The following is a 27536-nucleotide window of genomic DNA, read 5'->3' on the forward strand; positions in this document are numbered from 1 at the left end:
GAGGACCCAACTATATGCTGCCTTCAAGAGACTCACCTCACCTATAAAGACACACATAGACAAAGAGTGAAAGGATGGAAAATGATATACCATGCAAACAGAAAAGAAAAATGAGCTGGAGTAGCTATTCTCATATCTGAGAAAATAGACTTTAAAATAAAAACCATAAAAAGAGATACAGAGGGCCACTACATAATCATAAAAGGATTCATCCACCAAGAAGACATAACAATCATAAATATATATGCACCCAATGTTGGAGCAGCCAGATTTATAAAGCAAACTGTATTAGACCTAAAGAATGAGATAGACACTAATACCATAAAAGCAGGGGACCTGAACACCCCACTATCAATATTGGACAGATAATCTAGGCAAAGAATCAGCAGAGAAACACAAGATCTAAACAACACTATAGACCAATTGGACATGGCAGATATCTACAGAACATTCCATCTAACAATCTCAGAATATGCATTCTTCTCATCAGCACATGGATCATTCTCCAGAATAGAGCACATGTTAGGTCACAAATCAAGTCTCAACAAATTCAAAAAAATTGGAATTATCTCATGTATTTTTTCAGACCACAATGGATTGAAATTAGATATCAATAACAAATGAAATTCTGGAAACTATACAAACACATGGAAATTAAACTGCATTCTACTTAATGACATATGGGTCCAAGAAGAAATCAAACAGGAAATAAAAAAATTTATTAAAACTAATGAAAACAATGATACATCAGACCAAAACCTGTGGGATACTGCAAAAGCAATACTAAGGAGGAAATTTATCACATTAAATGCTTACTTCAGAAGAATGGAAAGATGGCAAGTGAACAACCTAATACTTCACCTTAAAGAACTAGAAAAACAAGAACAATCCAAACCTAAAGTTAGCAGATGGAAAGAAATCATTATGATCAGAGCAGAACTTAATGAAATTGAAACCAAAACAATGATACCAAGGATCAATGAATCAAAAAGTTGGTTTTTTGAAAAGATAAATAAAATTGACAAACCATTACACAGCTACCAAAAAAAGAGGAGAGAAGACCCAAATAACAAAAATTAGAAATGAAAAAGGTGATATTACAACTGATTCATCTGAAATACAAGGAATCATTCAAGACTACTATAAACAACTATATGCCAACAAATTTGAAAATCTGGAGGAAATGGATAAATTTCAGGACACGCACAAACTACCAAAACAGAGCCAAGAAGATGTAGAAAATCTGAACAGACCAATAACAATAAAAGAGATTGAAGCTGTTATCAGAAGGCTCCCAACAAGGAAAAGCCCAGGACCAGATGGATTCACAGCAGCATTCTACCAAACATTCAAAGAGGAATTGACACCAATTCTCTACAAACTATTCCAAAAGATTGAAACAGAGGCAATTCTCCCAAACTCATTCTATGAAGCAAACATCACCCTGATACCAAAACCAGGTAAGGATACAACTAAAGAAGAAAACTACAGGCCAATATCCTTGATGAATATAGACACAAAAATCCTTAATAAAATCCTAACTAACAGAATACAGCAACACATATGCAAAATTATACACCATGATCAAGTAGGATTAATCCCAGGGATGCAAGGTTAGTTCAACGTATGCAAATCAATAAATGTGATACATCATATCAATAAAATCAAACACAAGGACCATATGATCATCTCTATAGATGCTGAAAAAGCATTTGATAAAATTCAACATGTTCATGATAAAGACTCTACAGGTTAGGTATAGATGGAAAGTATCTCAACATAATTAAAGCCATATATGATAAACCGACTGCCAATATAATCCTGAAGAACAGGAACTAGACAAGGATGCCCACTCTCACCACTCCTATTCAACATAGTATTGGAAGTACTAGCCAGAGCAATCAGAAGAGAAGGAAATAAAGGGCATCCAGATTGGAAAAGATGAAGTCAAACTGTCCCCGTTAGCAGATGACATGATCCTATATATTGAACAGCCTAAAGCCTCTACAAAAAACTCTTGGAGTTGATAAATGATTTCAGCAAAGTTGCAGGATACAGAATCAACACACAAAAATCAGTAGCATTTCTATACTCCAATAGTGAACATGCAGAAAGAGAAATCAAGAAAGCCTGCCCATTTACAGTAGCCACCAAAAATATAAAATACTTAGGAACAGAGTTAACCAAGGATGTGAAAAATCTCTCTAGTGAGAACTACAAACCACTGTTGAGAGATATGAAAGAGGACACAAGAAGATGGAAAGATATCCCATGCTCTTGGATTGGAAGAATCAACATTGTGAAAATGCTCATACTTCCCAAAGTAATATACAAATTCAATGCAATCCCCATCAAAATTCTAATTACATTTTTCTTAGAAATGGAAAAAACTATCCAGATACTTATATGAAATAATAAAAGACCACACATAGCCAAAGCAATTCTGAGCAAAAAAAAAAAAAAGCTGGAGGCATAACACTACCTGGCTTTAAACTATACTACAAAGCTATAATAACCCAACCAGCATGGTACTGGCATAAAAACAGACACACTGATCAATGGAATTGAATAGAGAATTCAGCAATCAACCCACACACCTACAGCCATCTGATCTTTGACCAAGGCACCATGCCTGTACACTGGGGAAGAGACTGCCTCTTCAGCAAATGGTGCTGGGATAACTGGATATCCATATGTGGGAGAATGAAACTAGACCCATACCTCTCACCATATACCAAAGCCAACTCAAAATGGATTAAAGAATTAAATAGACGCCCTGAAACAATAAAACTTCTTAAAACATAGGAGAAACACTCCAGGAAGTGGAACTGGGCACAGACTTCATGAATATGACCCCCAAAGCATGGGCATTTGAAGGAAAAATAAATAAATGGGATTATATCAAACTAAAAAGCTTCTGCACAGCAAAAGAAACAATTAACAGAGTCAAAAGACAATCAACAGAGTGGGAGAAAATATTTGCAAAATATACATCTGACAAAGGACTAATATCCAGAATATACAAGGAACTGAAGCAACTTTACAACAAAAAAACAAGTAACCCAATTAAAAAATGGGCAAAGGAGCTAAATAGTCATTTCTCTAAGGAAGATATATGAATGGCCAACAGACACATGAAAAAATGCTCAACATCACTCAGCATTCAGGAAATCAAATCAAAACCACACTGAGATACCATCTCACCCCAGTTAGAATGGCTAATATCCAAAAGACTGTGAATGATAAATGCTGGTGAGGTTGTGGACAAAAAGGAACTCTCAGACGCTGTTGGAGGGACTGCAAAATGGTGCAGCCTCTATGGAAAATGGTATGGAGGTTCCTCAAACAATTGCAGATAGATCTACCATATGACCCAGCTATCCCACTGCTGAGAGTATACCCAGAGGAATGGAAATCAAGTCAAAGGTACCTGTTCTCCAGTGTTCATTGCAGCACTATTTACAATAGCTAAGAGTTGGAACCAGCCCAAATGTCCATCATCAGATGAGGGGCTACACTAAATATGGTATATCTACACAATGGAATACTACTCTGCTATAAAAAAGAATGAAGTACTTTTTGCAACAACATGGATGGACCTAGATAGAATTATATTAAGTGAAACGAGTCAGGCACAGAAAGAGAAATATCACATGTTCTCACTTATTTGTGGGAGCTAAAAATAAATAAATAAATACAGAATTAAACTGGGCGGGGGGGAAGAAGACACAACAATCACAATTCCTTGAAGTTGTTATGACAAGTGAACAGATATGAGGCTGTTGGGAGAGAGACGGGGGAGGGAGGTTTTGGTAATGGGCCAGAATAATCCACCACGTTGTATATTGATAAAATTAAATTAAATTTTTAAAAAAACATGTGCATTTAGACACTATGCAAAATTGCCTCTCTTCAAATAGGATATTGACTATCTGTGGGGGATTTTGCAGAGTAATCTCTGGCATCAGCTGGCAGGTATGACTAGATGATGTCCAAGGATTCTTATACAACAAAAAGTCTGTGACTTCAAAGGCTGTGTTGTTTTAGCTCCAAAGGGAAAAGGACTAAGAGAATATGCATCTGAAACCTGAACTGTAGCAATTATACTCCTAGCAGCATTTTCCTGAGACTTAGTGGTTGGTTTCATTTGTGTGCCTATGTATGTACACACGTACGCAAATGTGCCCATATCTGGAATAGCTTGGAATCTTTAGCAAACTCCTTAATACAGGGTTGAATTATAATTTTGTTCATCTCAACTTATCTGAATCTCTCCTTAAAAACCAGGCTGCAGTCCATTTGTACCTTTCACATTGACTTGGACATTTCCAGAAACTTAAGAAGAGTAAATCCATCTGTGCATATAGGTCATTATTGCCCAGCTAGAGAAATCAAGCGTCCAGGAAGCAGAGTTTATGTCAGGTGTTATACCCACAAGTCACTCTGCCAAAAGTCAGCCCCTGTACCCTAATATCAAAATAAGAACCTTAGTATCACACAGCAGGACAAAGTATTGCTGGATTTCTGTATGTACGTGATTTTTATGAAAGAATTATTGGAAAATAAACACAGAGAAGTACTCTAGATTTCTGTGTGACTCCAGGAAAATATTTTATTTTGCCTAAGGAGAGATTTTATATAATTGCATTATTTAAAATATATCCAAGAAAGGCTTCATCAATGACTGTATTTACTAAGCATCAACAAGGTAAGCACATTAGATCCAACAACTGAATTAATTGGTGCAGGGAGGTGGGGGAGACATAAATAATTTTTAAGTACCCAGAAAGCAAAGGTTTTATTTATTTAGAATGATATTTGATAAGATGTTTTCATGAACTTTATTTCATGTGATGCTTTCAAAAATCCTATGGGACACAGATATCTTTTTCAGAAACGTATGAAACCACATTATGATTGTTTTGCCTAGCACATATGGCATTCAGGAAATATTTATGGAACATTTTAAAGAAGAGCAAATTTATGCTCAACAATGACCTATTCAAAGTCAGAGTCATACTGCTAGTAAGTAGTAGAGGTAGGACCAGAAGGCAGGTCTCCCAAAGCCAAGTTCAGATTAAATCAAGCTGCTACTTTTACTCCTTTCTTTGGATTTTTCAGTTTTGTGTTATATTAGCTGGGTTATTTATATTGCAAGCAATAGAAACCAACTCTTGCTGACCTGGCAAAAAAGGAAGTGAATGGATGAATGGGGCAGTTCACAGAATTGAAGGAAAAACTAAAATGCCAGAAACCAGGAGAGCATCAAAAACCAAGGGAAAGCAAGGCTCCATCATCAGGATGGTTAACATGTTCTTCAAACATGGGCCATCCTAGAACACTTTAGGCATCATTCAGAGTCCCAGGAAAGCTTCTCATGGGTGTATGACTCAGGCCAACCCCTGGTCAGGGAGGTGGAGCCTTTTCATTGATGTTCACAAAAGAAAACATGGAATGAGGGAAAACGGTTTCTCAAAATCAGTACAAAAAGAAGGGAAGGTGAGGTGTTGCTAGGCAAAAAAAGAGCACATGTATGTCATGGATAAGGTACTAAAATTGGGGCACTTAAGTAAATGTGCCTGTAATGCCATTGCTTATTCTTGTGTTTCTCCTACCAGACTAAGAACTTCTTGAGTGCAGAGATTGTGTTTATTCATCTCTGAATCTCCAGTGCTTGGTACAATTCCTGGCACAGTGTAGGTGCCCAGTAGTTATTGTTGAATAAGTGAGCAAATGGAGAAGCTCTTATTACTGTCCCCATGAAAAACCGAGATTACAGGTGCCTCGTGGGGTTAACCTTGCTTTTGGAGCCACATAGAGCAGTCAACGTGCTTTTTTTGTTGTTGTTGTTGTCTTTTTCCGTGTCCGGCAATGGATCGCAACCCTCAGTGTCGCCCCCGCACCGGACCGGGACTGGCAACGGGATCGCAACCCTCGGCGTCGCCCCCACGCCTCGCTCAGCCAGTGAGCGGGAACCGGTCTGTATGGGGGATCCGAACCCTCGGCGGGAGCGCCTCCGTGCTTCCCAAGCGGCGCACTGGCGCAGTGCGCCACCGGGCCGGCCCCTCAACGTGCTATCTTGTGGGAGTGAAATCTCAGCAGATCCCTGAGAGAAAAGCCAATGGTTCGCTTTAAACGAATGCTCTTTCTGCTTTACCAGGCTTCTCAATTCTGAATGCTCTTTCTGCTTTACCAGGCTTCTCAATTCTTACTACAGTTTAGAATCACCTGGGGCATTAAAACACAGATGCCCGAACCCCACCTCAGATTGATTAAATCAGAATCTCCAGAAGCTGTGCCCAGGATCATTTATTTTCTTTTTAAAGCTCCCCAGGTGATTCTAAAGTCAGCCAGGATTAAGAACCACTATGCAACACTGTTGCTTTTGTTTAAGATAACTAAATTGGCTTTTAAATGTGTCAGCTGTAAATGATTAAACTTGCAGTATAAATGCTTATTACCACCACATTGTAATTATATCCACAACGATTTCTGCAGCGGGCTCTCTCTGTTGGATGGCTTTTAAATAAAAGACTGCAAGTCTTTTACATCTTTATAAACAGAACCAGCAAACCAAGAACATTTGCCAACCGAGGAGAAAGAGAGTTGTGAAATTCTGGGGGTGGTGTTGCTTTAGTGTAGCAAACAGTGCTGCTCACAGATTATCCCTGTTCGAGGGTGGAGTTTGAGCAAGAACTTCAGCCTGTTCTTCCTTTCTTTCTCTGGCTTTTTTTTTTTTTTTTTTTTTTTTGCACCTGTGTTCAGTCTGCATTTCTTAGCAATTGCCCCCTTAAATTCTTCCAAATACATAATTTTATAAGAACTGTGGTATAAAAAGCAATCTGTTTCCAGTGGGAAATCTTAGAACTGGGTCTAAAGTGAAATAAAGTGAATTTTGCACTAAGGCAGGCAGCCCCAGTAGAGAAATATGTCTCCAAACTTTAAGCCTTCTGGAATAGCCTTCAGTATGTCAAGTTTCATTTGGTTCATTGTTGGGAAAATACAGGAAAATGGTCAGGGCCCCTCAGATGTTCAGAATCTTGCTGAGCATTTGATATCAATATGCACATGTGCTCGGATGTTCCTTGGTTATTGTCTAACGTAATTGTGCATGTGCACCCAGGTGTCCTGGTGTTGGGAAAATAGAATAGTTTGGTCAGGGCCCTCACCTCGGGTCCAGTTGGGTGTGGTTCAGCATCCTTAGTAAGCAAATTGTGTGTGTGTGTGTGTGTGTGTGTGTGTGTGTGTGTGTGTGTGTGTGGAGTTAGTGCACATGCGTGCCAATGTATCTTGTTGCTATTCTTGTGTTCTTCAGAGCGAGCGAGAGAGTGAGAGTGAGAGAGCAAAGAGAGGAGTTTTAGTGAAGCGGGTGGGCATTTGCCTCGGGCGTCCACCCTGCACGGCCATACTTTCCAACCTATAGCTCCAAGGACCTTTTGGCTGGTTACCTAGCTCATAGACCTGCGTGTAAGAGGTCTGGTGACTGAGCCTGGCGTGTGAAGGGTTTTTGACCCAGTCTGTGAACAGGCTTGAGGGATCTGTGAGCTCCAGACCCAACAATCGGTCTAGTCAGCAGGATTACCAGCAGGTAATCCTGACAACTAGCGTGGTCGTGTAGCTAAACAATTGGCGTCACAAACAGGATGAGAGCGCTACAGTTGGCGATGTCGACAAGATTCCAGACATTAGTATCAGCCACCACAGTAGCCACACAAATTGGCGTAGTCTGTGACAGGATTCTGAGCAGGTACAGGAGCTGAAAGCCCTTGGAAGAAGGAGGAAATGTGGCTATTCTTGAGCATGTGGTGCCTGGTGGCCACTTTTCTACTGACCAGAGCCTGGCTATTGCTCACTATGCTGGAAACTGATCAAGATTTGTGGCAGAAAGCAGAGTCCTTGGAAGCACAGATAAATGTCCTGGAGGATGACGTGCAGCGACTGGCCGGCCACTCCTGCCTCTCACACCAGGGAAGACAACCAACCCATTGGTGAGTTGGGGAAACCATGCGTCTCGGGGCATGACCTGTTGTGCATGAGAAATTGAGACAGTAAAGCAGCAGAAACAGGGAGAGCCCCTGGTGTCTCCAACTGTGAGATCCAGGGGTAGATGGTATAATGTGCTTTAGAGATGCTGTCATAAACGCATGTTGTGTTTGTCTGAAGGCAAATGGCTTGAAGGGTGCCATAAAACCCGATGGCTTGACGGGTGCCATAAAACGTGAGAAAAGAGTGCTATGGCAGATGACCTGAGGACGAGTGCCACTGCAGAATTTCAAGTGTGTTTTCACCTGGTGAAAAGGTGGAAAAGTTAGTCTGTTACTACATGCCTGTCTCGGAGGCAGCGGCTGCAGAAAGAGCTGCGGGTGTGCACAGAGACAGGGCAGACACTCCTTGATGGACTGGGAAAATGCAACTGTTTGAACTGTGGGTTAATGTTGCTGAACTGCCTGGGACTGAGTGAACAGCGGGTGCAAGCCAAGCTGATTGAAGTAATTCAAAAGCCAGAATGTAAAAGCAAAGCATAAAGATTTGGAAAATTTGAAGCCTGGCCATGCGATAAAAAAGCGGAGAACAGGAGAAAAAAAATGCAAGGGTGAAGCAGATAAACCGTTTGCTAAAGACATTATCTGGGCAGTGAGGCAGCCAGATGCTAAGAGCCAAGACAATGGGGAAAAATGTCGTAAAGGCTTTTGAGAAGTCTGGATGAGTGCTCTACCCATCACAGGCCCTGAGGGCATTTGAGAAGTTTGGGAGAGCACCCCTCCTGTCCTAGGAGAACTGAGTTGTCCCAGACGACAGACCTGAGGTGTCATTGCCTTCTGCAAACTGCTCCCTGCATCCCAGCCTCTCTGGCTGGAGCAGTCCTGCCTCAGGACCTCCAAAGAAAAAAAGCTGAAAACTTTGGTGGCATTCACGTTGTGTTAAGTTTGTAGGCCAGCAGTATGTGAGAGCAGTGGAGGCATGGCAGCCTCCACCTAGATTTTGGAAGATGTATGGGAAAGCTTGGGGACTCAGAAGGAGACCTGCTGCAGGGGTGGAGCCACTGCAGAGGTCATCTGCGGAGCAATGTGGAGCAGAAAAGTGGGGTCAGAGCCCCCACAGAGAACACCCACTGAGGAAACGTCTAGTGGAGCCAGGACTGCCACCAGGAGCCCAGAACCATGGGGCTGCTGGCAATGTGCAGTGCCGGCCTGGAAAAGCCTCAGGCACCAGGCAGCTTAATGGCCTGCACCTGGCGGAGCTGTAAGAGTGCGGTTGCCCAACGCTTTAGGGGTCCAGGTGCCCCAGTGTGCTTAATGTTTGCCCTGTTTGGGTTTTGGATTTGTTTGGGGACTGTTTTTCCTTCCTATTCCTCCCTTCTGGAATGGGAATGTGTACCCAGTGGCTGTCCCAACTGTTATCTTGGAAGTGGATAAACTTGTTTTTGACTCTTTACAGGTTCACGCCTGGAAGGACTTTTGCTTTTGGTCTCAGAGACTTTGGACTTTTGAGTTGGTGCTGCAACAAGCTAAAGGCTTTTGGGACTGGGATGGAATGTGTAATATGTAAATGTAAGAGTAATTTATCCTTGCTAAGGGAACATTGCCAAAGATTCTGAACGCGAAGATGGTACAGCTAGGACCCTGAAGGGGTGGATTGTTGGGAAAATAGAATAGTTTGGTCATGGCCCTCTCCTCGGGTCCAGTTGGGTGTGGTTCAGCATTCTTTGGAAGCAAATGTGTGTGCGTGCGTGGAGCGTTACTGCACATGCACGCCAATGTATCATTTTAGTTTTGTTGCTATTCTTGTGTTCTTCAGAGAGAGAGAGAGAGAGGAGGGAGAGGGGACAGAGAGAGAGAGAGTGTGTGTGTGGAGAGAGGAGTTTTAGTGAAGCAGGCAGGTGGGCGTTTGCCTTGGGCATCCGCCCTATGTGGCCATGCTTTCCAACCTATGGCTCCAAGGACCTTTTGGATGGTTACCTAGCTCAGAGACCTGCATGTTAGGGGTCTGGTGACCCAGCCTGGCACGTGAAGGGTTTTGACCCAGTCTGTGAACGGGCTTGAGGGGTCTGTGAGCTCCAGACCAAGCCCTAGTGCAACAATCGGCCCAGTCGGCAGGATTACCAGCAAGTAAAAGTGCCCGCCAACTAGTGTGGTCGTGTAGCTAGACAATTGGCGTCACAAACAGGATAAGAGAGCTACAATTGGCGATGTCAGCAGGATTCCAGAGACTAGCATCAGCCACCACAGAGCGCCAGACACCTGGATTATGACTTAAGCATAAAGGACGAGTGGTTCTGATCCATGATGCCCCTGTCCACCGGGATGCCCCTGGAGAGGGGACAGGGCGCCCACAGGGAGGCCACTACTGCTGCTGGAGGCTGTTGCTGCCAGGGTGCCCAGGACCCTCTGAGAGGCCGCTGCTACCACCAGACCTGTAAGCTGCTGGACCTGTAAGCTGCTGCTGCCATTGCTGAGGACTGAGCTCGTGTCATCTGCCAACGGCTCCCGGGATCTTTCCTAATTACCTAGGGTGGACCTGCGTGTGAGGGGTCTCGTTACCCAGCCAGGCATGTGAGGCATTTGTGACCCAGTCTGTACAATGGGTTTGAAGGGTCTGAGTCCTAGCCCTTACAATACAAATGGAAACTTAGTGTAACTAAAATAATGAAATATTTTGGCTTTAGTTATGATTTGCCTTACTCGACAACTGGTGTAGTTGTGTAGCTTTACATTCATGATGTAAGAAACATTCTCTTATTTTGCCCCCTCCCTGGGGGACGTTTAGCCATGTCTGGAGACACTTTTGGTTGTCCCGCTCTGGTGGCTGGGGGTAGGGGAAATGGAATGCTACTGGCATCTAGTGGGTAGAGACCAGGGATGCTGCTAAACAACCTAAAGTGAACAGAACAGCTCCGCATGAAAAATTATACAACGCAAAATGTCAATAGTGCCAAGGTTGAGACACCCTTTTCTAAGTAAAGAATTGGAATTAATCTATTTTGTGATGGCCCAAAGAAATATCTTGATGCTCCGGGACAACTTGGGATTCAGTAAACAAGGAAGTCTGCTGGCAATTGAGCACTTGGGGGTGTTTGGAAGCAGTTTTATTTCAGTCGGTCATGGTTGATGGTGGGTGCCTTCCAAAGAAATATCTTGATGCTCCGGGACAACTTGGGATTCAGTAAACAAGGAAGTCTGCTGGCAATTGAGTACTTGGGGGTGTTTGGAAGCAGTTTTATTTCAGTCGGTCATGGTTGATGGTGGGTGCCTTCCTCTTTTTGCTTCTTTCCATCGTCTGAAAGGGGCTGTCTCTACTTGCAGAGACAAGCACTTGCAGAGGGACGTTTTGGAGCAATTCTGTGTGGGTTGTAGTTGTTTGGTAATAGAAACTGCTAATATTGAGGGAATTCTGCTAATAATTATTAGGCCCCTAATAATAATGATAATCAACATTATAGTAATATTTAAGTGCCATATGGTTACAAATGAAATGAATTCATATATAAAACCTCATTCCCACTGATAGGTATTTTTAATGCAGAAGAATTGAACTTGATAAGTAAATTTGTTTAAAGTGAAAGGACAACCTAAGTGGACATTGTCACACATCCTTTATGGTAAAATTAAATATGAGACTCAAGTTCAGTGATTTCCTCCCTTCCTCACCACTTCCCTCTCCCATCTTCCCTTCTGGAATAGCCTTCACGAAATACTAGGGATCATGCTGGCCAAACTGGGTTTTCAGTTTCTGCATGTTTGCTAGATAACATCTCCTTTAAAGCATTGGCTTTGCCTTAAGGAGATCTGCTGAGATTCCACTCCCTCAAACTAGCACACTAAGTGGTCTTTAAAAAAAAAAAAAGGCCAGCTTCCAAAAAAAAGCCCATCTTAACAACCCATTGATCGGCCTGTCTTCTCTTTTTATTCCATGAGGGATCAATTCTGTCTGAGGCAAGTTCAACAGTAAGGTAGCTGTTGTGTAACAGGCAGAAGACCAGACTGGGAACCTGGTCATTTCAGACATCAAAATGATTACCAATGGAAACAGTAAGTCCCCCTTTAAACATTGTTTGGAGAGTTAAATGAGCTAATATAACAATTGCTAACACTTATTGGATGTTTCCTATGTGCCAGAAACAGTTCTAAGTGTTTTGTATGTATTAATTTGTTGAATCCTTACTGCAACTGAGGAATGTACTATTATCCCCAATTTACAGATGAGCAAACTGAGGAGACACTAAGTAACTTGCCCAACACCTACAGCTAATGAGTGGTAAAGGCTAGACTTAAGTGGAAACTGCCTGGCTCAGAGGCCATGCTCCCGGCCACTGCACCAGCCACTTAATGTGCAGGGGAGAATTACCACAAGATCTTAATCATTTATTGATTGCTTTGATATTAGGTTGCACTTAATTGAAATCTGTCATCTGCAATGAAATTTGTCACAGTCATTTCTTGTATTGTTTTCTAAGCTCTGTTGCAGAACAGACTGTTGCCGATCAGTCTGTCTTGCACTGCAAGTTATGTTTATGTTCTTGTTAAATCTATTTCAAGGAATAAATATAAAGTACCTCTTTGTTTATGTTGGGTTCTGTTTGACAAATAATTTTAGAAATCTGCACTGCCATCAGGGTGCTGGATGTGTTTGGTACCAACTTGGAAGCCATTTTCTATATTTTCAGGAATTTTGTGAGCCAGTAAACATAGTCATTATTAAAAATTAAATTATATAAATTTGCAGTTGAATTATATTAAAAACAAAGGTAAAATCTGGGAAATAGTTTGGTAGTTAGTTACACATACACTTACCATACAACCTAGCAATCGCAATACTGAGTCATTGTTCTTGAGAAATGTAAACTTACATTCTCATAGAAGCCTGTACATGAATGTTCATAGCAGCCTTATTTGTATAGCCCCAAACTAGACACAACCCAAATGTTTTTCAGCATGTATGTAAATGGATAAACAAACTGTGGTACATCCAAGCAATGGAATACTACTGAACAATACAAGGGAACAAACTATGAGAGATCTTCAAAAAGTTCGTGGAAAGATTCATATTATCTTTTAGTTCAGTTTTTCCACAAACTTTATAAAGTACCCTCGTATTGAAGGGGGAAGGAAGAATGGGTGAAGGGACATGAAAATCAACTACAATGTGTATTGAAAAGTTAAAATTTAAAAAAAAACAACAAAAAAAGTACCCTCATATTGATAGACACAACTTGAATTGATGCTGAGTAAACAAAGCCAGTCGCAAAAGGTCCTTATATTGATCTGCATGGGCTGCCATAATAAAATACCATAGACTGGGTGGCTTGAACAACAGAAATTCATTTTTCACAGTTCAGGAGGCTAGCAAGTCCAAGATCAAGGCACCTGCTGATTTGGTTCCTGGAGAGGGCTTTCAGACAGCTGCCTTCTCACCTCTCATGTGGCTTTTTCTCATAGTGTACATGTGGAAAGAGAGACAGCAAACTCTCTGTCTCCTTTTATAAGTGTACTAGTGCCATCATGAGGCCCCACCCTCATGACCTCATCTAAACCTAATTACCTCCCAAAAGCTTCATCTCCAAAGACCATCACAGTGGGAGTTAGGGCTTCAGCATATGAATGGGGCAGGAAGAGGGGCTGAGGAGAGACACAACAAACATTCAGTTCATAACAGTTACATATTGTATGATTCTATTTCTATAACATTCTCAAAATGCCATGATTATAGTGATCAGTCACAGTGGGAGTTAGGGCTTCAGCATATGAATGGGGCAGGAAGGGGGGCTGAGGAGAGACACAACAAACATTCAGTTCATAAAAGTTACATATTGTATGATTCTATTTCTATAACATTCTCAAAATGCCATGATTATAGTGATCAGTAGTTGCCAGAGGTTAGGATTAGGGTGAGAGGGTAACATGAGGGAGTTTTTTAGTGGTGATGGAATAGTTCAGTATCCTAATGATTTCATGAACCAATGTATGTAATAAAATTTCATAGAACTATATACATACACAAAGAATGTGTATAAAAACTGATGAAATCTGAACAAAGCCTGTGTCTAAGTTTATGGTATTGTACCAGTGTCAGTTCCCTGGTTTTGACAATGTACTGTGGTTATGTAAGATGTTGTCACTGGGGGCAGGTGGGTGAAGGGGTATAGAAGGACTTTGCACTATTTTTACAACTTCTTGAGTCTTAAATTATTTCAGAATAAAAAAAAAATTTTAAAGCTCTAAAAAAATAATGAACTATACTAAAGACAACATGGATAAATCTCAGAAACATTATGTTAGGGCACTATTAGATTCCACTTATATGAAGCTCTAGAAGGCAGAACTAATCCATGAAGTTAGAAGAAAAGTAGTTGAGTGGGGTGCAAATTGACTGGAAAGGGAGACAAAAGAACTTTCTGGGGTAATGGAAATTGTCTTATTTTGAGTGGTAGTTGTGCAGGTATATAGAATGGACAAAACTTACCACACGGGACACTTAAGAGATGAGCATTTTATTGGATGAAATTATATGTCTACGAAGATATGTGTGAAAAAACATGTAAAATAATTATTTTTAAAAAGCAATGGTAAACACTAAAAACTCATCACTTTCTAAATATCTTACTATTGTCTATAGTCTTGAGGTTCTATATAGCTTTTGTTTCTGGATGGTGAAAACACTTTGCAGCTGTGTGCTGTACTGGGCATCTCATTCCAACTTCACATTCAGTGGCTCTCCTTCCACTTGCTCATTCTACAAATGAGGAAGTCAAAAGCTTAGGTCAGTGAGGCCTGGAGATACAGATTTGGGAGCCTTCTGGGGTATGGATGGAAATGGAAACCATGGAAATGAGTAAGACAGTCCAATGAGATTGAAGAGTAACAAATCAAGGTGGATTGGATAGAGTCCTTGGAAACAGCAACATTTAAGGAACAGGCAGAGGAAGAGACACCCAGATATGAGCCATAGAAGGACAGCTAGAGGAAACCAGGAGAGAGTGGAGTCACAGAAACCAGGAAAAGGAACTTTCAGGAGGGATGTACTCAGAGGGGCAAGTATTACAGAGATGTTAAAAAAAAAAAAAAAAAAAAGGACACTGACATGTTTGTTGGATTTGACAAGCAGAAGATTAGCCATGGCCTTACAAAGGTCATGGAAAGGATTTATTTCAGGACCCTTCTAGCCTTATTCCATATCTTGGTAGATAGCACAACCATTTATTCAGTTGTCCAAGGTAGAAATTGGGGAGTCATCCTAGAACCCTTCTTTCCTACTTCCTACATTTAAGTGGTCACCAAGACCTGTGGGTGCTTGTATTAGTTAGTTTCTGTTGCTTACAACAAAAATACCTGGAACTGGGTAATTTATAAGAAAACAGAATTTATTGCTTACAGTTTCAGAGGCTGGGAAGTCCAAAGTCCAGGGAGCACATCTGTTGAAGACCTACTTTGGTGGTGCTTTCAGCAACACAGGGTGTCACATTGTGAAAATGGTGGAGCAGAGAGACAGTTCCTCACATGCTCTCCTTTTAAAGCCCTCAGAACCATGCCCATGACCACCATTGTTAATCCATTCACTAGGCATGGTCCTCACAATCTAATCACCTCTTCAAGGCCCCACCTTTCAGTTACCATACGATTTCCCACCTCAACAGTTACAGTGGTGATTAAGCTTTAATGACTCTGGGGGCATTCAATCCACTGCAGTGCTCCACCTGAATATTTCTCACTCCCCCACCTTTACCCCTCACTTCCACTGCCTTGTCCATTCACTCTCTCATTTGAACTACTGCAGCAACCTACTCTCCCCTCACTAATTCAGTCTTCCTTTCTGAGTGATTTTTCTACCATACACATCTTATTATATCAGTTCTGTGTTTTAAAAAAATTATTCCCTATAGCTGGTATTTGTAACCTGGAGTCTATGAATTTAATCAGATAGAATGAAAATTGTGGGCATGTACATACAAGCAAGCACATGCATCTTGGGAAAGACAGAGCTGTAATCAGAGGAGTCCAGGACCCAAACGTGTTTAATAATAAATGCCTTTAGTCTAAATACCTTCTCTGCACAAAATTCAAAATCTTTTATGAGCTGGCTTCTCTGTACCCATCCAACGCCATTCGCTGTTCTCTGTAGGTCTTTATGGACCAGCAATACAGATTGGCTTGTAGCACCCAGAATGTGCCATATGTTCTCTTTTCCAGGTCTTTGGGTTATTCTTCTTGCCTGGAATACCACCTTTTCCCACTGTCTACCTTTTACCTTCAGGTGTCACTCATAGAGCTCTTCCTCTTAGACTCTTTTCTGCACAAATTCTGCTCTGCTCTCTCCACTCTCACTGCGCCTTCTAGCATTCACTGTGTTCTGTTAAAATTTAGTTTACAGGTATGTCTCCCAGTCTGGACTGTAAGCTCCTTGAGGGGCGTGGCTGTATTTTTTCATTCATGCCCAGCACCTAACATATCATCTGTCTTTTGGGATACACAGATGAAGGGATCCATCAGCTATAGGACAAACATGTGTCCTTTTCACTCGTAGGTGCTCTTGATCATACTACAGAATGGATAAAAGAATCTGTAAATGAAGAATTACTCTCTCTTTCTGAGACTGCTTTAACTACTGGGGCCGAAAATAGCTCCAAGCCAAACCTGAGCCCTACGCTGGTGCTAAATAACAGTTACTTGAAACTGCTACAGTGGGATTATCAGAAAAAAGTATTACCAGAGGTAAGTGATTTATTTTTTCCTTCCTCAAGTTTTGCAGAGTTTTAGTTCTTAAGTTCTAACTTTGAATCAGCTGATCTGTGTTTCATGTGGTTTAATGAATTTACTGAAATCAGATAAAAATGGGAGTTTGGATATGACATTGCTTGTTTTACAGTTTCATGTTATTGAGCTTCCCTTTCTATTTTTGCATTTTAAATAAATATGCTAGACACTCGTGACAGATGGAGCACGTCTTCAGGAACTGACAGAAAAGCTGAATCAATTGAAAATTATTGCCTGCCTGTCCCTAATTACCAACAACATGATGGGTGCTATTACAGAAGGCCTGCCTGAGCTTGCAAACAGGTTAAAAAGGATTTCAGCTGTACTACTTGAAGGCATGAACAAAGAGTAAGTTTGAAATGTTTGTATCTGCTCCCCATTGTATTAAGGCTCTGCGTGTGTTTCAGAAAACGAGAATAACCTTGGACATCTGGATGTGATATTCAGGACTGTACTTTAGAAAATCTTATCTTACGCCTTCTTTTTCTAGAATTTCTTTTAATATCTCTGAAGGCTTAGATGTCCTTTCATAGGAAGGGAGAGGTGTTTTCCATGACAAGTGCCAGGGTGAGTGTAGTATTTCCACTTACAATGGGTGTGTGCAAGACCTTTTCTTTGACAGTACTGTGGAAAAAACAAAACAGAAACCCACCAAGCTGTGTTTAGAATTGCTCTATCATAGAGGGCTTTCCAGGTTCAGTTGTTCTGACCCTATCATTTTTCTGCAGTGACATGTTTACTGACTTCACTGATCCACTCTGCTATGAAGTCTTTAGAAGTTGTGACAGTTTTGTCCTTCAGAGAGTGAAGGTTTTGTTTTCACTAAATTCATCTCATATCATACCTTTACCAAATGCTAGAATCCCATATAGATTTTGCATTTAGATCTTCTCGTTGGAAATCTTGTCCAAGTCACACTCTGAATAAGACTTCAGCAGCACACATTAGTCCTCCAGAAGGAAGGGATATCATAGTTGAGGAAATAATTCCTGTCCTCTGTGGCTTTAGGGACATTCCTGGCTATGCTGTGGTTAGTCATATGGACCAAACAATAATGTCAGAAGATCATATATTAATTTTGCCCACCAGTGTAGCCTAGCCTACTTTTTGCAATTAGACTTCAACTCTACTTTTGTTGGGGCACCCCTCTTCTCAAAAATCACCCTAGTCCCAAGCCTGAGGGCCTCTTCACCTTCAGAGCTTTCCTTGATCTGTAGCCTAGCCTACTTTTTGCAATTAGACTTCAACTCTACTTTTGTTGGGGCACCCCTCTGCTCAAAAATCACCCTAGTCCCAAGCCTGAGGGCCTCTTCACCTTCAGAGCTTTCCTTGATCTAACCCAGGGGTTGGCAAACTTTTTGTGTAAAGAGACAGTAAATATTTTAGGCTTTACCAACCACATATAGTCTTTTTTTTTTTTTTTTGTATATTCTTCCTTGTATTTTTTTTTAAACCTTTAAAAATGTAAAAAGCAATCTGAGCTTTGGGCCATATAAAAACAGGCCACAAGCCCATGGGCATTTGCCAACCCTTGATAGATCCCCCTTTACCTTCCTGGTAATGTTTCCTATTAACTCTTCAAAAATGTGACCTCCGTTTAAATCAAGATGTTGTTCTCCTTTCTTACTGCCTATGCAGTTTCTCTGCTGACTCTGCTCCATACCTGCTCTTCTGTCATTGCTCTGCCTTTCCAGATTCTCATACATATTCCTCAAGATATAGCCCAAATCTTTCATGGAACTAACTCTGCTGACTCTGCTCCATACCTGCTCTTCTGTCATTGTTCTGCCTTTCCAGATTCTCATACATATTCCTCAAGATATAGCCCAAATCTTTCATGGAACTAATTCTCATTTATTTTTCTTTTTATTAATCCTTGTACAACTTACTTTGTCCCATACGTGTTAACTTTCTTAATTGAGAACATGTTCCAGGTTTTTCCTTAGTAGCTTGCTATAAAATACAAGAATAAAAAGACTGATTAACATTTTCCCTTAAAGAAATCCTGTACAAGTCAGAAAATTCCTAGTCTTGGTCAATGGCCACATGTTTCCATGGGTATTATATGAGCCAGCTCCTCCTACTGGTTCCCTTTTCAGGTGTTTTCAGGGGTATGTCCTCTTTATTTCCATCATTGAAGAGAGATACAACTATCCTCCTGTCCTCCCACCCATCAGTCAGTGTGCACATAAATTACTTGATAAAATTCTAGACTATTAAGAGCCAAAAGAAGCCCAAGTGGTTATATAATCCAAACTTCTCATTTTGAGCTGAAGCTTAGAGAGAAAATAGAACTTGCCATGGGCTGCAGAGCTAGAAAAAGGCAGACCAAGGCCTGAGCCCTGGCCTGACTGAAGACACTGCCCTTTCTGCTGATTCTGCTGCTAACCTGCCAGGCTTGTCTATTTCATATTCCAAGACCCAAGACCTATAATGAAAAGAAAAAACCTTTTCTGATTTTGCAGTTGGTTTTATCTTAGCATTTCCCTATACTGGGTAACCTTTACTTTTTAGAAACTTTTATTTATTAAGCCTTTAGTGAACATACAGTACTACTTAAGTATTAATATAAAGCATATGAGAATACTTCAAAAAGTTCATGGAAAATAGAATTGAAATATAATACAAATATTTCCGTGAACTTTTGAAGTACCCTCATATGAACTTTATGGAGTATTCTCATATAAAAAGTGGTTACTATGACAGACTTTCAGGTCAGACAGACCAGAATTTAAATTCTAGCTCTGCTATTGACTTGTTATGTACACTTGAACAAGTTTCTGAATCACTCTGAGCCTCACTTCCTCCCTTGTAACAAGGGAATAATAATTGTACCTACCTTGGAGTTGTGAGAACTTAACATGATTCGTGTGCAGCATTTCATACAGGTGTCTGGCATATAGTATGTGCTTGATGAATGTTAGCTGTTAATAACTAAGTTATTAAATCATCCTCTTTATAGTTTTATCTGGGTGTTTATCTGCCATTTTATTGGTTTGTTTAATTTTTTCCCCCTATGTTAGGAAATGAATACAGTCAATTCTCATTATCCCCATAATGGATGGGGTAATAGCATTCATAATAGAAAAAAGCAGGTGATCCCAAATAGTAGACTCAGATGCCATTCATATTTGGTTTGATAATGCATCTTGAAAACTAGCAAAAGTTTTGCCCTCTTTATTGTCAATAGGAAGCCATGACTTATGCTACAATTTAATTTTTCCTATTGCCTGAGAACTCACTGATTAAAAGCAGGAGAAAGCTAAGTCAGTACCTTGCAGTGGATAAAAAGTCAGGAGGTAAAAGTGTTGCCACAGCCTACCCTTGGGTTGTAGAATCCCAAAGACAGGTCCAGTTGGGTTTCTAACAAATTCTAGTTAAGGAAGAACATCAAGGACTTATTTCTTACTGCTGTTGATGATAATAATGATAAACCATTTTTCTCTTTTTCTTCTTTCTGTCATTAAGCATTGACTATGTATGTGCCTGACGATCTGCTAAGAGCTGCTATAGGCAATACAGCAAGTTTAGTGGTAAAGGGAGGACTTGAACCTAGGTCTGTGTGACATCACAGCTTATGTTCTAACTCACTCAGTTACATTGCCTCCTGTCATTGGGCCCTTCTCTCATTCTTTAATTCCCAACTTTGCACAGAGTTATTTTAAAGATCCTTTCTGTGTAATGAGATATAATTTTTAATCATCTTTCTTTAATAGTGAGGACCCAACAAATGCCCTTTCTAATCACCTCTTTTTTCTTACCTATTAAATAACCCACTCCTTAATTACTTTTTACAATTTTCTGGACTCTATATGTTTGGGATTATTCATCAGTTACTTAAAAGTAATAATGGGAAGGAGCTCATTATCTTTGATCATGATCAGTCAAGAGTTTTAGGTAATTTGATCTCTGAATATCTTTGTTTATTGTTTCTGATTGGTGTTGTACTGCTCAGGCACAGACAAATGAATTGATTCTACCTTATTTTCCAAGTACGTAAAAAAATGTATGAACGAATCTACTCAGACCAATAGGTTTATTTTAAGAAGTAAATTGGTGTTTTCTTTTCCTTTCTGATAGCGCTGCATGTAAGTGGAGTTGCAGACTTATTTTCAGGGACCATATTTTTCTACCTATACTTTCCTATTTAAACAATGCCTACACAATTGAATGGTTTTAATCATTTAAAAACCTGCTACATATGAAGGTTGGTAGTTGGGAGGAGTTACTATTTTCTAAGTTCATTCTAATAGAGATAATTATATTCTATATAAGAAAATTGGTAGACATCTGAAACAAGTTGCTTTTTTTTTTTTTTTTTAAGATGACCAGTAAGGGGATCTTAACCCTTGATTTGGTGTTATCAGCACCACACTCTCCCGAGTGAGCCATGGGCCGGCCCAAGTTGGTGTGTTAAAAACAAAAAAGAATCTGATGAACTAAACATTTCCCTGATGGAATTTTGTTTTCTGTTTTGTAGGACCTTTAACTTGAAGGAAGTCCTGAATTCTGTCGGTGTTCAGACTTGTGTTGAGGTTAACAAGACCCTAATAGAGAGAGGTTTACCCACTTTAAATGCTGAGGTTCAAGCTAATCTTGTAGGTCAATTTTTGGGGACTGAGACACTGTCTAGCTGTCTCTGCCACATCCTGTTAGAACCCTACTAATGTGCAGGCCTTATGAGGACGGGGTGCACATTGTTCACTGCTATATCCCTGTACAATGCTGAGCCCTTAGATGAAATTTAATAAATGTTTATGGAATGAGTGAATGCATGGGAAACTGAGAGAGATTAAGGAACTCTTGCGTGAGGTCACATAACTGCTGGAGGCAGAGTTGGGATTGTTACCTTGCCTGTCTGACTCCAGAGCTCATATTCCTAACTGCTCTAACCAGCGTGTCAGTCAGAGTTGGAGCCCTGCTGCTTGTTGGCAGGGTGGCCAGAGTGTCAGAGTGTACTCTGTGCCCTGGCTTTAAAGATAAGGGAAGTACTTGCAATGTCAGGAGAGAGAGGGAAGCTGGGAGTCAGGAGATGCCTCTCAAACTCTGGAAAAGCAACTTTGGTTTATCCAGCTCTCCCCAGTCCAACTTTCCTGCCCTTTTGCAAATTGAAAGCATTTTTTAGCCTCATTCAAAGTATTGTTGCCTTAGCAACTTGAATGACTCACTTGAGCGTCTCTCTCCTTCCACTGTGGAAGTCAAGGACACGCCTTTGGCAGGGACTCTGTTTGTCTGCTCCTAACTGGACAGTATTTCTGTCACTTTAGTCTTGGCCTAAAAACCAACTCATCCTTCAGAGGAGACAGAACCACTTGTCGACATAATAACAATTTCAAGAAGGTTTCATTCTTTAAACCTTCTTGTGGGAAAGTGTTTGGACCATATCTGTGATGAATATAGATTGAGCCTATAAGAGCCAGGCAACCAGTCTAAAGGGAAATTAGTACACAGTTACCTGTTAATTTTCTGCCTTCAGAGGAGTTACAATAAATCCAGCACTTCGATCCCTGGGACATAAGAAGGGCTTGACCAGTGTTAGCCATGGTTTTCCTTCTGGTTCAGGGTACCCATAGGCTGCCTTCTTTTGTTCTTAGTTGACGTGCTATTTATTTACCAAAGGGATTACAATTCCTACAGTGTTCTAAACCTATTAAAAAGATCATTGGAAAAGGAGTTTTCTTTGAAACCAATTTTCTTTCAAATATATACAAAAACCAGGTAAAAATTATTTGTGGATTATCTGTTATGTAGATTATTTGTATGTCTACAGCCATCTACATTTCTAAAAAGTAACTTGCAATTGTAAAAGTGGTATATTCATAATTTCTCTTTGTGGAAAAACTACAGATAAGGCTTAAGTCATCTTTGCCCATCTTCTCAGTCCCCATTCCTCCCTAGCCCCCATTGTTTTCAGTTTGGTTTTTACCTTTATAGACCTTTTTCATCCCATTCTCACTTAAATTCAGTCAGCACTTATGATGTGCCTTCCACATGTCAGACCAAGAATATAAAGATAAAAATAAAGTAGCCCTCACCCTTAGAGAGTCCACTGTCTAAACAGAGAGACATATTCTCAAGTGATGATAATACATGGCATGATAGTCTGATAACAGATACTAGGGAAAGCCACAGAGAGGAGGTAACTTTAGGCTTGGTATTGAAGGATGCTTCTGAATCTGGGTAGAGATGAGATAGAAGGGCATTCTAGTAAGAATTCTGTCCAAGACATGGACACTTCACACTTTGAGTTCTAGGTCAGGTCTGTCTGGAATGCATGATTCTGGGGAGAAGTGTTTAGAGATAAGAGTTTCATTAATGCCATAGTTGTGCATGTTCAATGGAGTGTATTCTCCTTAGTAAACTTTATTATTTGTGAGGTTTCTGTTCCCAAAGCCAGAGAAAGCCCTTGAAGCGGCATGAGCTGTAGCAGGTCTAGTTGTCCAATACTATTGCAGTCTAACTTAAGTATGCAACTACACACTTTTGTGCAGTACTCTCAAAATCAGATACATTGAAGCAGTGAAGCAGGAAGAGCAGGGAAAATGGCAAACTGGAGTGCTAGTTGGGGTGGCCCTTCCTCAGTGCCTCCGGATTGTTGGCCCTGTGTGTGGGGTGACCATATCATTTATTGTCCAAACCAGGATACATTTGAGAGTGCTCTTTTTAATTATGCCAGGACAACAGGTGTACACTTTGACTCTCCTGAGGAACCTAGATGTGTGGTCACCCTTGCCATGTGATAATTTGGGACCCCTAGGATTGCCAGATCTCTAAATTTTTCAAGAGGAATCAAAAATATGGATTTCCGTGTGAAATCCCCTGATTGTAAATGGCTTCTGTTTAAAACAAACAGAAAAACAAACAAACAAACAAACAAACAAAACACTACATGGGCCAAACTGTCAATGCCAGTTTACAAACTCAGCATTAGTGCACATAACTCTAATTGTGGACATTAAGGATTGACTTCTGTAAAGGATTCTCCCCTACTCCTCAAGGACTCTACGTTTTTTGATAGTCCGCTATTGCTGCATAATAAGTTACTTCAAAACTCCATAGCTTAAAAAAAAAGCATATATTATTATTCACAAGTCTGTGGGCCAGCTGGGTAGTTTGTTTGGTTTTGCTAGACTCACTTATGCATCTGTGGTCAGCTGTGGCTTGAGTAGGTAGTGCTGCTGATTTTGGCTGGGCTTTCTCAGGAATTTGGGAATTGGTTGGCTACAGGCTGATCTAGAATGGCCCCAAATGGAACAACAGGGTGTCCCTCCACTTGGTCTCTCATCCTCCAGCAAATGCAGGCTTGTTCGTGTGGTTGTGGTAGGTAGAGAGAGCAGACATGACCATGTCTCTTGAGGCCTAGGCATGGAACTGGCACTTCACTGCATTCTATATAGGCCAGAGCAAGTCATAGGGCCAGCCCAGATTCAAAGGATGAGGCAACAGACTCCAGCCCTTGATGGAAGGAACTGCAAAGTCACCTTATAAAAGGCATGGGTACAGGGAAGGGTAAAGACTTGGGAACATTGCTGCAATCAACCTACTATAATTACTTGGTCTTGTTTTTTAAAATTATGTACTTTAATAATGGGACAGATAAGGGCCGGCCCGTGGCTCACTTGGGAGAGTGCGGTGCTGATAACACCAAGGCCACGGGTTTGGATCCCTATATAGGGATCCAAACCCGTGGCCTTGGTGTTATCAGCACTACACTCTCCCAAGTGAGCGAACCGGCCATCCCTATATAGGGATCCAAACCCGTGGCCTTGGTGTTATCAGCACTACACTCTCCCAAGTGAGCGAACCGGCCATCCCTATATAGGGATCCAAACCCGTGGCCTTGGTGTTATCAGCACTACACTCTCCCAAGTGAGCGAACCGGCCATCCCTATATAGGGATCCAAACCCGTGGCCTTGGTGTTATCAGCACTACACTCTCCCAAGTGAGCGAACCGGCCATCCCTATATAGGGATCCAAACCCGTGGCCTTGGTGTTATCAGCACTACACTCTCCCAAGTGAGCGAACCGGCCATCCCTATATAGGGATGGCCGGTTCGCTCACTTGGGAGAGTGTGGTGCTGACAACACCAAGTCAAGGGTTAAGATCCCCTTACTGGTCATCTTTAAAAAAAATTTTTAAATAATGAAACAGATAAAGAGTTTCTTTTTTTTCTTCAGATAAACGAATCCAGCTGTACATGAAAAGCATACTTTGTCTTCCAAGCCCTCAAAAATGCATGCCTCCCATGCCAGGAGGTCTTGCTGTCATTCAGCGGGAGCTAGAAGCTCTAGGCTCTCAATACGCGAGTATTGTGAATCTCAACAAACAAGTATATGGACCGTTTTATGCAAATATACTTCGAAAACTGCTCTTCAGCGAGGAGGCCATGGGGAAGGCAGATGCTTCACCTCCTACTAACTAAAGAGGAACTGACATTGGATAAGAGATTGGAAATCCAGCATTTGGTACCCAGGCCATTTCCATCAATGGCATTATAGATGTGGCACATTCTCAGTACTGTCTGTGGTGCAGTGTTAGCCCAAATCTGTAATCCAGTAAATATTAGCATTACAGAAGACGCACACATCATATAGACCTTTTTTGTGTATCATTTTCAAGTTTTAAAAACAGGTGTTTTTAATGACTGGAAGCCAATTTGTAATTAATTATATTACCTATGTAATACTTATAAATGTTTTCTTAAGCTTTTATATTTGGCTTATTCATTCAACCCTTAAGAAGTTGTTTTTCCCATTTGTCACTGTCAAATCTAATGATTTTTAATTTTGGTACAACTTCTTAAAGGGTTGAAAGTTGTGAGAATAACCAAGGGAATTGATGTTTTGAATAAATGATGCGAAGTAAGAATAATTGTATTTGAAATGTACAATTACAATTTATCAATGTGTTATAGAAACTTACATAGTAAGTCCTCAAATATGCCAAATCACATTTTATAGTACCAATTGTCAGTATTTATTTAGAATTTAAATTTAATAAGTACACTTTTGTGCTTCTACAAATTTTAAAGAAAACCTTTCTTGTTTGTTTAATGAAAATAGAAACAAATCCCTTCTAAAATTTTATTGTAGAGGTTGATTTCTTCTTACGAATTAATCTACTCTCTGAGAGAAACAATTTTGCACAAATATCTTAATGAATGTCCTTGCATTTCTCAGGCCATTGGTAAGGTTTATATAAGATTTTAATATTTTTATGTAAGGCAGGTCTGCTTTGAATTGGTTTACTTGTAAGAAGAAGGGAAGTTAAGTAAAATGAGATCCCATTCTCCATGAAGTTCACATCTGAAAAAGAAACAGTTGAACTTTGGATTTCTTAAGCATGTAAATTAACTAGCAAATGCCTTTTGTGCTGCTTTAAATCTTTACCCTGTTAAGACCAAGCGTACTTATGCTCTTCTAAGTATCATGATCATTTGCTGTTCTTGAGCATTAAATCAAACCTAGCAAAGCTGGACACTAGTTATTATTGGGATTTTAGGGAAATCCTCTTATCTTGGAATTACTCCTTTTGGAGTGTTGAGGGAAGCACTACAGTTTGCCATACTCGGTCTAGAAAGTGCTTTATTTGCATAAAATGCATGTTTGATTATTTTGTTTTCTAAGGACTCACTGAGCTGTAGTAATTTGGTGGAGAAAATGGGTAGGAAGTAAAGAGGAGTGTTCCTTTTTTCCCCAACCTCCTTTTTCTCACCACAACCTCCACCATTATGGTGTTCTTTCATGATTTTACAAAGTACTAGGAAATGATAGTGTGAATAAATTATCTTCAGTGCAATTATCTTTGCATTTCAGGGGATCTGAAGAAATATTGAATGTCGATTTTTTTTCACAATGCCCTATACATAAATCAACCACTCTATCCATTTAAGCAGCTGTGTGTACGTGGAATTTTATTTAAGAGCACATCATTGGTCTTACCCATTTTTTTCTTTCTATATTCACATTCTGCCCATTTTTTCCTCTTTTATTCACAGTCTGCTCATTTTTTCCTATGCTTAGAAACCATAAGGTGCTGAAGACTTTGGTTTTCATTTTCTCTTAAGCTGAAGTGGTTTTCAACTGTGCCGACTTTGGGGCATGGGTGGCAGGGAGGGTCTGACAGTAGAAAGGAAATATGCAGTCTGTTTTCTGTTGCTTTCTGAGGTGAATGATATACTTAACAGGTGGTGCACTTTTTTATTATCAGATTGGAATCCAACTGATACTCTTTTATATACTTGATTATACTGCAGTTGCCAGCAGGAAAACAATTTGCAAACATTTTTAAAAACACATTTAAAATGAAGGGCATTCTGCTTCTTTGTTTTTTAAGTGACAAAGTGAATTTCAATGTCTCAAATCTGGATTTATTAGGATTTTTTAATCATATTCCTTAGCATGTTGTTTATTTAGTTTTTACTTAACTTTTGAGGTTTTCCAAACATGGTCTTGTTTTGTATATTTGATTAAACACCATACACACATTTTATTTCTTCTACTGCTAAAACATATATTGTGTGCACTCACTAAATTTTAAAACATTAAAAATTATTTCAAGACAGCCATTGTCTCTGTTTTCTAAACCACCTTTGGGTTGCTTGGGGCTGAAATATTGGACAATCCTTATTGTAGTTGTTCTAGAATAATTCTCATGCTGACTGGCAGAGCCTTCTAGACATCATACTGTGTTCATTCACTCACTCAGTCAGCAAACACCTATTGAGCACCTATGTGCCAAGAAATATCCCCATTGTGATACATAGATGATTAGGCAGATACTGTCC

At 40.3% G+C, this 27536-nt stretch overlaps 1 protein-coding gene across 1 annotated transcript in view; it reads left to right on the forward strand.

Moving 5' to 3' along the window:
- TCP11L2 (t-complex 11, testis-specific-like 2) overlaps positions 1 to 27313 on the forward strand; it is a 50296-nt gene extending 22983 nt beyond the window's left edge. The window contains exons 7-11 of the mRNA XM_008591796.1: positions 16519 to 16706; positions 16915 to 17096; positions 21229 to 21399; positions 22558 to 22559; positions 24928 to 27313. Coding sequence (XP_008590018.1) covers positions 16519 to 16706; positions 16915 to 17096; positions 21229 to 21399; positions 22558 to 22559; positions 24928 to 25172 — 788 coding nt within the window. The 3' untranslated portion in view covers positions 25173 to 27313. The remainder of the gene's footprint in view (positions 1 to 16518; positions 16707 to 16914; positions 17097 to 21228; positions 21400 to 22557; positions 22560 to 24927) is intronic.
- Positions 27314 to 27536: the final 223 nt, after the last annotated feature.

Source organism: Galeopterus variegatus, unplaced genomic scaffold (genome assembly GCF_000696425.1).
Source record: "Galeopterus variegatus unplaced genomic scaffold, G_variegatus-3.0.2 Scaffold7293, whole genome shotgun sequence".
In the NCBI taxonomy this organism is placed as follows: Eukaryota; Metazoa; Chordata; class Mammalia; order Dermoptera; family Cynocephalidae; genus Galeopterus; species Galeopterus variegatus.